The sequence below is a fragment of the Bombus flavifrons genome, chromosome 5 (assembly GCF_040668555.2).
Source record: "Bombus flavifrons isolate JBK064 chromosome 5, iyBomFlav1_principal, whole genome shotgun sequence".
NCBI classification, from domain to species: Eukaryota; Metazoa; Arthropoda; class Insecta; order Hymenoptera; family Apidae; genus Bombus; species Bombus flavifrons.
In genome coordinates, this window is record NC_138446.1 from 12,478,351 (window position 1) to 12,493,251 (window position 14,901).

Below are 14,901 nucleotides of genomic sequence, written 5' to 3' on the forward strand. Positions count from 1 at the left end.
GAACAATTCAATTAGTATTCATTACTGTATTCTTTAAAGTATGTGTTAATAATAATTTTTATATGTTAGAACTACTAAGAATTATTTACTTACACTAGTAATAAATAAATTAAAAAATACAAGCGACGACGTTATATGTTTTGTATTTTGTAGTATTAGCATTAGAAGTGGAATATATTATTTATTGTAAAACTTTTAAATTATTTATGTGAAATTAAATTCATTCTCATAATAAACATTGTATCCATTTTTAAATATATACATATGTTTGTTTCAACAAAAAGCAATAAATGGTATTTCAAAAACTGCTTGGCATGAGTAAAAAATATTTTTTATTTGTATCCTTCCCGATACTACATTATACATTTATTTGCTCTGTTTTTGCGTTTCTGTCGTGCTATACAAAAATAAAATAATATAGGTTTGTACAACCAAACCATCATTACATACATTTCGCCAATCGAACCAAAAGGTTTTCTACTAAACTAATAAAAATTTGTAATTATCTAGGAGTGCTTGTTCGAATATAAAGTGTGCAAAAATAACCCTGACACACTCGCTATATGCTCTGAAGCGTAAGACGATTAAGCACTAATGCTTTTGGGTAATAACCCAACAGCAAAACCAGGTACCGAAAGTAACTTTTCAACATTAACCAGAAAATTGGGTGTTGTATAAATTACATTATGTATTGTTTTGAGAGTATCATTTTCCACCTATGTATATCTATTCCCATTTATCGCTATTGTATTATCCAGCAAATATCAACATTTTATAGGACATTTTATGTACGAAAACATTATTCCATAAAATAAAGACTAATTTTTACGAATTCATTATAAAAATATAGTTTTTTTATAAAATTATTTATCCTCAAATTGCTAGAGAAAGAACTAATTTACAAAATACGTATTATTTACTGAATAATACAATACTTATTAATCTCTTCTTGTTTTGTCTTTTTGTCCTGAATTCCCAGAAATCTCTTATACATGTTTAAGTTCATAAATACGACAATGCATACAGGTAAAAATTCTAATGTGTCTAAACTCTTTGTGGTCCTTGTTGGTATAACAATTATTTGTTCGTTACTCAAACTCATATTGAGTCCAAAAGCTAAACTAGTATTATCTTTAAGATATAAATAAAATAAAAGTTTTGTAGCCAAAATTTTATATGGTATAATGATATTAGCTCTCTGTGACATAATTTTCTATCAATTACAGCGACATAATATGTCAAAAATTTATGGGCAAAATATATTAACCTCTTGTCACGCTCTTTGAATGTTCGCTATAATAAAATCAATGTATAATGTAAACTATCAGATATCTTATGAAATATTCAATTTTTTAAGTGCATATTACATCTACAATGCTCATAAAATTAAATAACACATTGCAGAAAGATAATACCCTTTCAACCATTCAACTTTGAAGATGAAAATAATTGTAGAGAAACAATCATGAAATAAGTACAGCTCATCCTTATTTGGTGGAATTATCCTATACAGTACTAGTTTAAAGCATAAAAAATATTCAATATGTTTATCATTTTCATGATATATACGTTGCATAAGTGTATATGCAAAATAGTATTTTAGTCTTTATAGATAGTTATTCATCCTAACAAGAAAATAAAAAAATACTGGACCCCAAAGAGTTACAGTCAAATAAAATAATTCTCAACCACTTAATAAAATTATCCGATATTTGTGTATATAAATTTGTTAACTAAGCACACACGTAAGGTGCAGCATCTTATTCATTAAACATTAAGCGACTAACACTCTGCCTATTCTGACTATATTACACGAACCAATTTATCAAGCAGGTCTGTGATGTCCTGGAAACGGTGGACTAATGCCTAAAATTCCAACAAGATTCCCTCGTTGAGCAACATACACCAAACGATACATTCCTGGTGCTCGAAGCGCAGTATCGCTAAAGTAAATTCGCTCGGTGATCGAATGTGGTTCGAGAGGAACTGGAGACGATTTACCTACCATAAGTCTTTATTATTGATTTACCGAAATAACTATGATATATGTATGCAAAATGAAAATTAATATATTTAAAGAAATATAATAAAATGATATCTCGCTCACCTCGTCCTACATATTCATAAACGATATATTCGTCTAGACTGGAAAATTCATTGTGAAAAAGACCCACCCAATCGCCGCTAGCTGGTCTGGCGTCTCCTAATAATCTATATGATACTGAATTTTCTTCATCTATAAACCATGATGACACAGGTTGGAACTCTACACCATGGTCCTCTACATTTGGCCTAATCTATAAACATAATGCAAAGTTTTATAATAAAACGATATTTTCTGTTATTTATTATTAATTTTCACTGATCTTTATATTGTACAAAAAATCTTACGACAATATCAAATTCTCCTGTGACAGGCTTATGGTCTGATTGTACATAATTGGAATGACTTTTATAATTACGCTGAATAGCATTCAATTTAACATCGTCATAAATATCTGCATTTACTCTGTACAAAATTCTATCAGTCCATGATGGTCGACGCCTAAATAGAAAATTCTTAGTTAAAAGAAAATACAATTAGAAAATGTGAGTATCATAGTCTTATCTTACTTGAGATCAAATTCTTGAGATGCAAATTCATATTTATAAGTAGGAGGAAATGTAATAGGATTCTCATTCAATTCAGAAAAAGCTTCACCCTTCTCCATTACCATCTTCAATTGATCTCTGGTTAATAAGGATTTTAATTCATTTTTCCTAACTAGTACATCTATTTCTGTGGCAGTTAGATCCTCTCCATGTAATCGAAAATTTAAGTCACCAATCCAAAACACATAACTATACAGAAAAGTGATATGGATAATTTATTTTGTATTTATGGATTAAATTGAATTAATTTAAAGAAAATTACTGACTCATGAAATAATATTTTTGAAGTATCTGGACTACTAAAGCTATGACTTGTGAGTATTGTATTATAATCCACAATTCTGTCTGTTAATAAATGATCATGTGGTGTCAAGTGTGTATTTACTATACACATGTTAATTCCATACATATTTAATCTTATACTCACTGCACCTTTATTTCCCTTTAAATAATGTATCTTTTTTACTAAAAAAAAAATTAAGGAATGAGTTTATATAATTATAATTTCTTCTTACCCACATGCCTCCACATCCTGTCCTTGTATATTGAGCCTCTATTAATCTTAAATGTGTAATATGTTTTCTTAAGCAAAAGATATTTAAAACAAGACCCTGTAAACGTTGTGTACGTATTTTTACGTAATCATATTTCTTTAATATATCTCTGCAAGAATTGTCAATAAAATAATACAATAAAATTCTTAAATACCATTTTTAACATAACAATCACTAGCTTTCAGAAATTTAACTGTTAATTTATATATACAATTCAATTTGTTACTGTAATATTTCCCACGTTTATATATATACCTAAAAGATTTAGTCCATGGATCATCGAAGAATATGTCCATCACCATATTTTGTGGCTGAGCTTTAACTTCTTGTAATCTAACGTAATTTATGAATTTAATCATTTTATGGATGACATAAATAAATTTGTGTAAATTATACATACCCAACAATGTATAAATCTGGTAATGTTTTTGACTCGTTAATCTGATTCATATCAAGAAGTTCGTGCAAATCCTCCTCTGGGTATTTAGTTGCCACATTCCATGTGACAAAATAAATTCTAAAATACATAGTAAGTAATTTTTCATTACTAAAATTATTTACTATTATAGAGCATAGATAACAAATATATCGATCAAAGTATAAAACAAAAATATATTTTTAACTAGATATTAAATTTTTAATTCATAATTTACATTTGAAGCATAAGAGCCAAAGGTTACAAACCAATACAGACTTGAAGGAAAGAACATTGATTACAAAAAGAACATATACAAAAAACGATACATATTATACAATTTTTACTCACCTAAGATATTTTGATGTATCAGCCATTTTTAGGAAAATACGATGTACATATATTGTAAAACAATCATACAAAATTTTATTCTAACTTTGTTAGCATCTGGAATCAGGTTATATTACAGTGACTGTGCACTGTTTTTCAACATACTTTTTAGGTTAAAAAGTAATATATGAAATGTCAACGGTTGGTTAATTAATCTTTTTGTTCTAGATTTTTATTCAAATATTGTTAACAAATACTTAAAGGGAGATTTCACAGATGTCACATTACTTTTCGATTATAATACACGAAAACAAATTTATAAAGAAGCATACCATTGACAGCTGTGATGCACAGACGAGCGTGCTGTGAAGAAAGCAATCTCCCCTCTACTACACCTAACCATGTGACGTCAAGAAAGCAACCTGTCGTTTACTGTCACCATCACTGTGTAAAGTGCATTGTACATACGCAATTACGCGTAGTAAATATGTATGCTTCGTAGTAAATGCAAAATACGTAGTATACTACAACTCCACTTATCGGAATTCTTTCATTAAGTAAAATTCTGAAATAACTCCCATATACGACGCTTTTAAATGAACTTCATTAATTTTCTTTGTAGTTAATAAGAACATAAATAAATAAAATAATACAAATAAAGAAAAAATTGATTGGCTAAAAATCCGAGCATTTCGAAATTACAGGTCTCGGAAATTCATTTACAAAATAAGATGTGATGCATTTCTGCAAGCAGAGAAACGATGAGCAAATGTGTGATTAAATTTGTTTTTTCCACTACGAATCTAACTATTTATATAAAAAATCAGGTAATTATAAAAACCAGTCAACTACTATTATATGAACGAACGTTCCACTTATGAGTTCTATTCTTTGATAAGTTCGGATAAATAGAGTTCTACTGCAGTACGTAATATGTAATCAATAATAACCATGTGTAAACAGTAGTGTAGTATATTTGAATAACGCCACAGCCTTCTTGAAAGATACGCGAATATTATAAAAATGACTATAAATCTGTCTAGATATTGTTCTCAATGTTTATAATCTTTTCGTTTTACCATTTAGGTAGAAGATGTAAATATTATGTTATAAAACATAACTATATATCTGGCATTCTTTAAATAGTTTTTCAAGCTTTTAGATGTGTTTCACTGTGCGGTATAATCTAAAGCTAACTGCGCCTCAATAAGAAAAAGCCGCAAGGAAGATAATCGCGAGGAAATGAGTCATTGATAAGAAAGAAACGAAGAATTGTTTTCAATGTAATGTACGATTGAATTCTAATATAGAGGAGGGCAACAATTTCATCCATGCGTTATTCGCATGATCTTCCTTGTGGGTATTATTGAAATCTCGATAATCAAGGTATAATGATGAAAAGAAAAAAAAAGACATATAAAAAATGGATCGTACCTTTATTATAATTTCTTGCGAAATTCGCCTCCAGTTGCTATATTTTGATTTGTTATCGAAATAATCGTGCGTAGCTTCCACAATGAGAGAAGCTAATAGAAAAATCTCCAACGAAGCTTACACGTTTCATTATTTACAATAACAAAACAAGCGAACAGAAAACGAAGTCCGCCTCGTGATTATCTAATCTAAGAATGTAGAAAAGCATGTCCTTTAAAAAAATAAATGTCCTTTTATCGGACATTTATTCGAATGTGTGTCTGGAAAATTATCAATACATCATCCCGGGATGAGCTGCTCGTTGAAAGAATACGTTCGGATTTGCTGATAGAGTCGTGTACAAATTTCCTGCGTCTTCCGGCCTCAAATACATGCCTGGTGGTAAGACGAACGTCTCCATCGGTGCATGAACATCTGTAAAATATATTTATTTCTCAATGAATTCGTGTAACGATCATTCATAATCGTGGAAATAGTCAGCGAAGACTTGTATTATATTATCAAAGTAATTTTAAAAATTATCCACAAATTCTATTTCTCATAGGAATAGAATTTACGTATTTTTAAAATATGACTAAGAAACTTGATAGCTGGGTGGCAATTTGTTATCCGTTTTTACGTCCTGCCAAAACACATTATTAATTTCCGGTAACAATGAAAACGTCGCGTGCTCGCTTATCCTTCCGGTCGTGTTAAGCAGTAGAGCGTAATTTTCACGATAAATGTATTTATATTTGGTGTTACATTTCTATATTTTATTCGTACTCGTATCATTTTATCTTCGTTTTAACCGTGTTTAGGTTCTGCATATAATATAATATTCATGACAGGCTTCAGGAGATTACGTGCGAAATGCTGACACAAAATCTCCATTAAGCAGAGGCACAATTGTTTCGTACACGTAACCGTATTTCAAAGTGGGTCACACCTGTCACGTTGCTCACAAACTTGTGATTATTCGAAAGTTTCTTGTTACGGGAGAGTAATTTTATTATTTTTGAAATTGCGTTGTCACGAAGTACCAATGGAAACACAAAAAGTCGGCCAGTAACTTTTAATAAGATGTCTATTTTTGGAATCGTGGAAAAGGTTCTTAGAAATTCGAAACCGATGTAGTACAAATACTTGTAACTTTTATTAGATAAATAGCTGGATATTAAGACTTATTATTATCGTAGTAAAGAGATTAGAAAGTGACCGTGATATGTAGCAATAAGATTTATACGTTTAAAGAAGACTTTTGACAGGAATTTAGTTATCTCCTTTGATCAGCTATTGGATAATACTTTTCCTTGCTCCTTCAAATTAAAAGAGAGATACAAAAGGACAAGCAGATATCGTAAGAAACAGTTTCGATCGCAGTTTCGTAAGAAACTGAAGAATATTTTCAGCGAAATCTCAATCAAACTTTTTACGCAACGGCAATTGATTTATAAACTTAATCGAAAGGTTGAAAAACGATGTAGCTGAATATTATGATAACTAGAACCGGTGTCATAAACGAGCGGATGGTTTATGCCTGGCAGGCTAGTGACCTCTGCCTCGCAATATGTAGTATAATCCACGCCCTACTCGTAATAATGGACATTACGATAAAGAGATATATTACGAAGCTAACACATTTACTTGAAACGTTTCCTTTTTAAAAAGAGATATAATTCGACAATTTAAATTTTCTTTTTCCAAAAAGTAGCTACGTACAGTATATTTTATCGATGGCAACCGCGACTATAGAATTGTTTTTCTCTTCTCGTATTCTAAGATAATAGATTGTTACCTTCATATTATATTATCTGCGTAAAAACAATACTTAATTATCTATATAAAAGCTAACTTTATCAAACCTTGTTGCCTTATTGATGGATCAATCGCATGGGATAAATTGGATCAAAGCGTTAAGAATCAGTTTTCTAAATAAAACTCTTATTTACTCCCTTTATCTTTCGTATCAGGTATCGCTATAAGAAAAAACGAGTATTCCTCTATTCGAAAATTTTCTCATCCAGACGATCTAATTTACAAAATTTGGATACCGAAAGCCGAATTGTAATTTAAAGCGGTATCTATGACAATGTACGTTCGATGATTCATGCTCCAATAATGTTATATTTAGAGGAAAATCTTGACCAGCTGTTACCTACGAAAGTGGAGAATTTGTTTTCTCCTTTGTCGAAAAAAGTTCAATCAGCCACCACCAACAACAGGTCACCGATTAACTAGCGTCGTCTGATCTAACGGGATTTGTTTCCCCTTCCACATTAATTCTCGGAGAAGCGCTTGACCTCCGCCTCGAAACTTTCTCCCTCTCCACCTTTCCAGTAAGAGGTTTTTCCTCCCTTTCGTTCGTTCGTTCCTCGAGGTGAAGGTCGCCAGAGGCGACGCCGTAACGGAGGAAAAGTTTGGACGGGGAATTTACCGAGAGAATCAACTGAGGTATTTCCGGGACTACTGTAATACCTGTGGTATTTTTCTTCCTCGATTACGATCGGGTACCAAAATTATCAGTTTGTGCTTGGTATGTTCGATTTAAATAAAATATGTATCCATTGGCCTAGCGTTAGCTCGATTAAACATTAGGCATATTAAATTATTGATAATATAATATCGAAAGATCTTTAGGTTCCGATATCTAAAACACTGTACAAAAGAATTTTTAATCGTTCTATCGGTAGAAAAATTTGTACATCGACAAAATTGCATTTTCTTTCCCTTGAAGAACTACAATAAATTATATATTTCATGTATCACAAGAGAGACATTGGCGAGTAATAGCGCGAATATTCTGTGTATTACCGACAATGTATATATCTTATTGTATAAATTTTCATGCTATTCCTTTAATTACGTGCTTCCTAATCTGTATTTTCTAATAAAACTAACGCTCTGCAACTAAAATGATATATAGCTTAGGTTGTTACAAACATAAATGCTGATACTTTACAATTAGCTAATTTCTAGAGGGACTTACCGTCGGAGTATATGGGGCTTCCACCATGCCTGCAGGCAGTGCATCCAGGTATAGCGGATGAAACTAATGCCACGCGATCTGCAATCAAAGGCATCAATAATGTGTGCATTATTATATTATACCAATGGTAAAAACACTAACAATTAGTACTAATTGATTTTCATTAAATTTGAGTTGATATAATTTTAACGTACATTCCTGTCGTAAACCGTATAAGATTTAACACTGTTTACACGCAAGAAAAATTTTAATTCTTAAATTTTACTTTTTAATAGCTCGTCGTAACACGTACGCACGTACAATAGCTTCGCTGTATTAATTAAACTTTAATTAATCATTTTCTTTCTTCGTATATAGTTTTACGATCGGTTGAAATGGATAAAACATGACGAACACGCTGATACCGTGCGAAGTGATCGAAACGGAACGACGTTTAAGCGAGCTACAAGAAACGGTGGATGCGTGCATGAAAACGTAGGTGAAATTTGCTCGTTTGATAAAAGAAACATAGTGAAATCAGCACGACGCTCAATTTCAACATTTGGAAAGTATCATTCGTAAAGTAAACAAACAAAAAAAAAAAGCGAAGTAATACGAAATTTCTTGCTACAACAAAACTTTACGATATGGATTTTGGCTAAATAATCGTGATTTTCGTTTTTCTTAATTAACGACGTTATTAACAGATTCTGTACGCCGAGGAGGCGTTAATAAATAGCTTAGCGGTAACGCTTTAATTGGTGAAAATGTCTTCAATTACATACACGTAACAAGCCAAAGAGTACACAACTATGAACGTACCGCCGCTGTGATAATGCATCTTTCTCTTTAAAGAAGCTTCAGCTGGCTTGAAGTGGAAGAAGGAAGGCGAGTAACGGCTGCCAGGAAGCGAGCTCAAAGCATCGTCTCGATCACGAATCACCGTTGCGGAAGCTTCTCGACCGAGGGCAGCTAACTGCCGACCCTTCGGCAGGAACATCGTCAGGAACACGAGAAGGGAAGTAGTCAATAAACCATAAGCTAGCCAGGCTTCTCTGTCACTCTCCGTCGAGGCAGCCACTGAACCGATCGCACTCGATATCCAAATCGGAAGCGATAAACCAACAGCCAGGCCAATAAATGCTGCTTCCCGGTTGTTGTCTCGAACGCCGCGTGCTCGAACTGCTAAACAAGCTACTGCAACCAACAGCGCGCCCGGATATCTGAAAACCGATCGTCCGATCTTCAATGCGTCACCTTCAAAATTTCATTCGGAATTTACGTTTCTGTAGGTTTAGAAAAATTATCTTTCTTTCGCTTTTATACCGATAGCGTGTTAGAGCCGGATAAGTTTCCTTCGAATTATAGGAAGATTAGAATCGTACAAGTCTGGAAATATTTTCTAACAACTTTCCATTGCAACGGTGTAATTTCAATTCATAGCCTGATAGCAAGTGTCATTTTTATAACCGTGAAATATTGTCGATGGAAGAGGTTTACATTTCAAAAGTTTACCCGAGGGAAGCCACTATCTGTCCAAGAGGAGTTTTGCAACAGGACATTGGAGAGTTTTGTCCTGTATTTTGTACCTGAACCACCGTAGGTGGCTCGCCGTAAAACCATTGTCCAATGATAGCTACCTGCACGAGCACGGCGAATCCCAATACTAGTGCCTGTAACACAGAGGACGAACATACACCATATATTAACGTTCGCGTATGTGGTACACGTATATAAGCTGTATTTCAATAGAGTCTTGAAAAATGTATTGAATGGGCATCGGGCTTTGACCGATTAACGATGAATCGCTGTAATTATTACGATGGCATTCTTAATTAACATTCTTAACGCTTGTCCGTCACATTATAATTTATTGATGAACGAGCAGTTCCCCGCCATGTTCAAGGTTCTATTAAACGATCGCGATTATAAACGAAGAATTATTATAAGAGGAAAAGAGATGCGGTTGATTTTTCTAACAGATTATTTTATAAATTGCTTTCTAGTTTTTAACGTCGCTTCCTTCGATGCATATAATCACACCTATCGATAAAAAGCAACAGAAGAAAATCCGTTGAATCCGTTAGGCGAGGCAGAAAATGTCGGAGATATTAATATTATTCAACGAACGGCAAGGCATGCTTAACGACCACAACAGCTGCATTTACTGCTATTAGTAGCGGGCGTTACTACTGCGTTACTTTTCATTCAGATCCCGTCCCGCACGTACAAATAGTCGATCGAGATCGACATCCGGATCTCCGACACGACGAAATAAGAAAAATCCCGTGCATCCTTCGTGAGAGTTGTTCCACGAGTTCCTGCGAGCCGTTTTCTAAAGCTGTATTCACACTGGCTAGGACAAGAACTTTCGATTGTGTTTCAATCGCCTTACGGTCAGACATTGGATGAATGGCATAGAAAGTAACACTATGCAAAATTAAAGAAACATGTCTACCTTTCGTTGGAAACGACGTATAAATTTAGACAAATTACGAATCGCAATAGAAATAATAGATTCTACGCTCCCTATTTTAATAGTATGCACAATGAACTGTTGGCTAATTTTACAAAAAATAAGATTTCTCCCTACACTTTAGAAATGACGTATTACTCAACCGTAAGTAAATTGTAAAATAGAAAATTATTGAACAGTGAGAGAAAAAAGGGAGACGTCTTTTGTCGAAAAAATATTAAGTTTACTTTCCTATCGATGAATTTTGAAGTCATCTTACCTACGCAATGGAAAACTTACGTTGTACTTACATTGCAATGTATTTTGCAATCTAATGCATTAAGATTCTGAAACGTTATCAAACTTACTTGATAAGGTGCTGGTAGATAAACTCCACTATTTAATGAGAGCAGGAACACGCATTTAACCAGCAAGGCTGCAAATACAAGAGCAGCAGGTAAGCCGACTAATCTAAATGCAGCGCAGGACAGAGGGTTTTGACTGAGGGAAGCTGCTGCTGAGAGTCCTGCCAGGAGGAAAAGGCCTAAAAGTAGAGCTTGTCCCAGAAATAAATGTCGTCTGTTTGGCGCGGTTACCCTTGCCTGGAAAATTTCATTAAATGTTATGTTATTTGTATGTATTTTTATGGTGAAGATAATTTTTACACCGACTATTTCTGTGGTATTGACGAAACGTATTCTAAGAACATAATTTACATTATATACGATTTTATAGGACAGAAATTCTGGGAGAATAATGTAAGTAAGTAGTAAACGGCAGCGTCTCACGCGAGAAAATCAGCATGCTCTAATTTTTCTTCCTTAACGAAGGAAACCTCGATATGGCAAACAGAAAGTATCTCAATGTATGTTTCTAAGGTAAAATCTCCTTGTTTATCTGCGTTTGTACTATTAATGTTCGACGAGCTAAAAAGATACGATAAGGATTGTTGCGTGTCAGACCTTTCGCAAAGTGAATCTTTACATGCCGCGATATAATCATACATAGATAAATTATAATTACGCGGGTTAATTTCACCAATTAGACTAACTAATAAAGCAGCCATACGTATCTGTTAAAGTAAACATGGAACCCTTGACGATGCATGCAACTACATGCATATGTTTGATAAAGTGAATTAAATTAATTGTTGCTTTGATTTACACTAATATTTCAATTCTCACTTGTGAGAATATTAAATAAAAGAGAAAGGACGAGCAGTAATTGGTTCTGAAAACATTTGATCGGGAATACCCCTCCTGTCTTGCAATTTAAATTTGAGAGAATGACGATCAACTTTAAAATCCTTGACAGTATAATGACGCTATTAAAGATAGTATAGACATCAAAGCTATCAAAGGCTTTCCTGGTGGCTCCTGTTCAATGGAGTGTATCGATACGAGCAGACGACACGACTAGGAGAAATAGGCAGTCGACATGCAAACTAGGCCTAGGTCTCGGCGAAATTACGAGCGTGCTGGTTATTGGAGCTTGTCGAAGTATGAACGAAAACAATTACCATAAATTCTTGTATACATTTCCACGTACTATCGAGAGGAAAAGAGATAAAGGTTTCTTTCTAAGCTCTATTAATCCGGTGCTTCCTCAAATTTCAATTATAGATGCTTATACGACCGCGAAAATACGTTTCACGCTATCGCACGCGATCGGTTCAATTGGTAACAAGCTCTTCCCGCTTTTTTTAGCTCCTGTAAAACAAAACGTCTTTGCGCTCTATTTCCGGTAGTGAAACCGTCGAATTATAAATTGTATGTCACTACGACGCTTGCATTTTAAAATAATACCCTTCACGATTTATATTTATAATTTTTACAAATACCTTTGGGGATTTTTTAAATAAAAACCATCGAGAAGCGTAAAGCGATTACGTGATATACAAGTAATCTACAATGGACGAGAGAAAAGTTAGGATCGACCGCGCATGGATTTAACGAAATTTTTATAAACGCTGTTTTTTGATAAATAAATTGTACGTTCCTCTATTTTCACCAGCGTTCGCTATCGTTTCTCTGATCTTCGGTTGAATTTGCGATCGACCGAGATCGGTTTGAAAAAGGTTGGTTGTAAAGGTAAACGAACCGACCTTGAGCAGTACGAAAACCTCGAAGCCAGCCATGAGGAGCATCGTGGCTGCGCTGAGGGCCGCCAGAGGAAGAGCCCAGGGTCGTTGTCTGAGCAAGGACCTCGAGTACGGCCGAGTATCGACCTCGATCTCCTGGCTCTTCTTTCCAGGAGGCATTTTGAACACCGAAACCGTCCTGTTCGGTGCTGGAACGCTGATGACACTCGCTACACTGGCCAGACCGTTCTTGTCCATCGCTACGTCGCTAGGTACCAGGAAGAATTCAGTCGACAACTCGTAGTCCTTCGAGGCTTGAGCTCGTATCGCCGTAGTTCCGGTTGGACCAAGCCAGCTCGCTGTGGCCCACGACAAGATAATCGGGCTCAGTCTCATCGCGTCATCCGTACTTCCGTGGTTATCTCTGTATGGCTCTGTATGGCTCCAAGTTTCTGTAGCGTCACCGGGACATGCACCGTTTCCTGCGTAAGCGCATCCTTATGCGCCCGCCTCCCTTTCCTCCGAAGAATGGCACACCTGTAATTACGATTCGCCTCGGTAATTAAGCCTTGTCGGTTCATTTGATTAGATTTAGTGCCTGGGTAAAAGTGAGCACCGGTTTTAATCAGGGACTGCTTGGAAATCGCACTAACGCGCGTCGCTAATAATCAAACCAACAAATGGAAAATTGCTTTTCTCTTGAAGAAAATATAGACCGTACATTGTATACTCGTTCTTCCGTCGTACTTCGTTGTACGATTTTTACATTTCCTTCTGGGAAGTTATATAAATTAAAGATTTACATTATGACGTAAATGAGATATTTCTAATTTATCTCGCTTTTACCACCACGAGCTCTTGGATCATCTCGCTACAAGTATAACATAACAATCGCGATAACAATATTCAAAAACTGATACTTGTATTATAACTAAATACACGTGGAGAAAGAATTCATCATTTTCCCAATTACTATAACAATAGGCTATAACTATTTTTAAAGCAAACGTTTACCGCAGAAAAATTCTTTACAAACAATTTTGAAAATAACCAGTGCTAATGGAAGCAAATAAAACCGCAGCCTATTCTGTATGAGAGCCAGGCATGACCAGTCCGCAGGCATTCACGGAGTCTAACACCATTAATTATTATGAACAGGGTCAGCGGTAAGTAGAGTGAAGCATAGACTGAGTAAAACCAGAGTAAAACCTGTAAAAACAGGTATCACGGTGCACATTACAGTAATCGATTTAACATTGAATTATACGAATATTAACTATGACTTTGTATTTAATCATGATAATAAATGAACCTTTCAAGTATCGATCATTGTCTGTCTTCGATATCTCGACGATACTGCTTGCCACACATTTCTTCCTCGTATCAACTTCTTCTAACGATAATGTTATGTTCTCTTTCTTTTTTACTTTAATTATAAACACTATCAAAATTATAACAAAACACAATTGCGAAGTAGATTCGAAAGTCTTTTTGTATCCTTAGAGAATGTTTTTCGTATCGAATAATTCGATGCAGCGAAGGTCAACGAACACTATGCAAGTTGTTCCAAGATCTTCGATACTAAATGATATTTTCTGTCAGAGCATGGACCAGTTCTCTGATGGGACAAGTCAGTGGAGTGGCCACGAAGCGCGCGTTGTGGGAGCCGAACTCCGACTAAGTCAACAAGCATTCTCGAGGGAGAAACTGGAAGCAGACTGGAGTTCCGTTCTGGAGGTGAAGCCTATCCGTTACGGAGGAGCCAGGGAGATGGTGATGACGATGCTGAGGTAGTAGTGGCATACAGCAGGAGCGGATCCACGCAAACCTTTCCAATAAAGTTTTCTTTTTCTATCGAATAGTTTAAATAATGGAATATCAATATTTTGCTAAAAATAATACAAACTATTACGCTAAAATTGAGTATTGAATTATGAACGAGCGATACTTCTTACTTACAATTGCTTGATGAAACATTTTAGGTAAGAATCGTAGTTGGATACTTGTTCATCTTCGATATTTTATAAATCTTCA

General features: G+C 34.6%; 2 protein-coding genes across 4 annotated transcripts; both read right to left on the reverse strand.

Annotated features, from left to right (window-relative positions):
* Positions 1-314: 314 nt before the first annotated feature.
* On the reverse strand, positions 315-4,813 carry LOC138179872 (inositol polyphosphate 5-phosphatase K). Its single transcript, XM_069113098.1, has 9 exons — positions 3,973-4,813; positions 3,607-3,723; positions 3,462-3,539; positions 3,168-3,315; positions 2,919-3,094; positions 2,614-2,841; positions 2,392-2,545; positions 2,108-2,297; positions 315-2,001 (listed from the first exon to the last, which is right to left on the reverse strand). Exons 1-9 carry the CDS (start codon positions 3,996-3,998, stop codon positions 1,826-1,828), a joined length of 1,293 nt encoding a protein of 430 aa, XP_068969199.1. The 5' UTR covers positions 3,999-4,813; the 3' UTR covers positions 315-1,825.
* Positions 4,814-5,368: 555 nt separating this feature from the next.
* On the reverse strand, positions 5,369-14,477 carry LOC138179871 (uncharacterized). 3 transcript variants are annotated; one of them, XM_069113095.1, is made up of 7 exons: positions 14,180-14,477; positions 12,892-13,404; positions 11,156-11,389; positions 9,848-10,005; positions 9,155-9,555; positions 8,354-8,431; positions 5,369-5,799 (listed from the first exon to the last, which is right to left on the reverse strand). In XM_069113095.1, exons 2-7 carry the CDS (start codon positions 13,261-13,263, stop codon positions 5,657-5,659), a joined length of 1,386 nt encoding a protein of 461 aa, XP_068969196.1. In that variant the 5' UTR covers positions 13,264-13,404; positions 14,180-14,477; the 3' UTR covers positions 5,369-5,656. The 3 variants fall into 3 exon arrangements, with proteins under 3 accessions (XP_068969196.1, XP_068969197.1, XP_068969198.1); XM_069113096.1 differs by lacking the exon at positions 14,180-14,477 and adding an exon at positions 13,919-14,054; XM_069113097.1 differs by lacking the exon at positions 14,180-14,477 and adding an exon at positions 13,484-13,782.
* Positions 14,478-14,901: the final 424 nt, after the last annotated feature.

Excerpts from the sequence above, each read along its gene's own strand:
- LOC138179871 (XM_069113095.1), bottom strand. The coding sequence starts at position 13,263 with ATGAGACTGAGCCCGATTATCTTGTCGTGGGCCACAGCGAGCTGGCTT. Across the intron at positions 8,432-9,154 it reads GATGCATTATCACAGCGGCG|ATCGCGTGGCATTAGTTTCA; the intron begins GTACGTTCATAG and ends CTTTGATTGCAG. Across the intron at positions 5,800-8,353 it reads AAGCCCCATATACTCCGACG|ATGTTCATGCACCGATGGAG; the intron begins GTAAGTCCCTCT and ends TATATTTTACAG.
- LOC138179872 (XM_069113098.1), bottom strand. The coding sequence starts at position 3,998 with ATGGCTGATACATCAAAATATCTTAG. Across the intron at positions 2,298-2,391 it reads CAGGAGAATTTGATATTGTC|ATTAGGCCAAATGTAGAGGA; the intron begins GTAAGATTTTTT and ends TTATGTTTATAG. Across the intron at positions 2,002-2,107 it reads TTATGAATATGTAGGACGAG|GTAAATCGTCTCCAGTTCCT; the intron begins GTGAGCGAGATA and ends GACTTATGGTAG.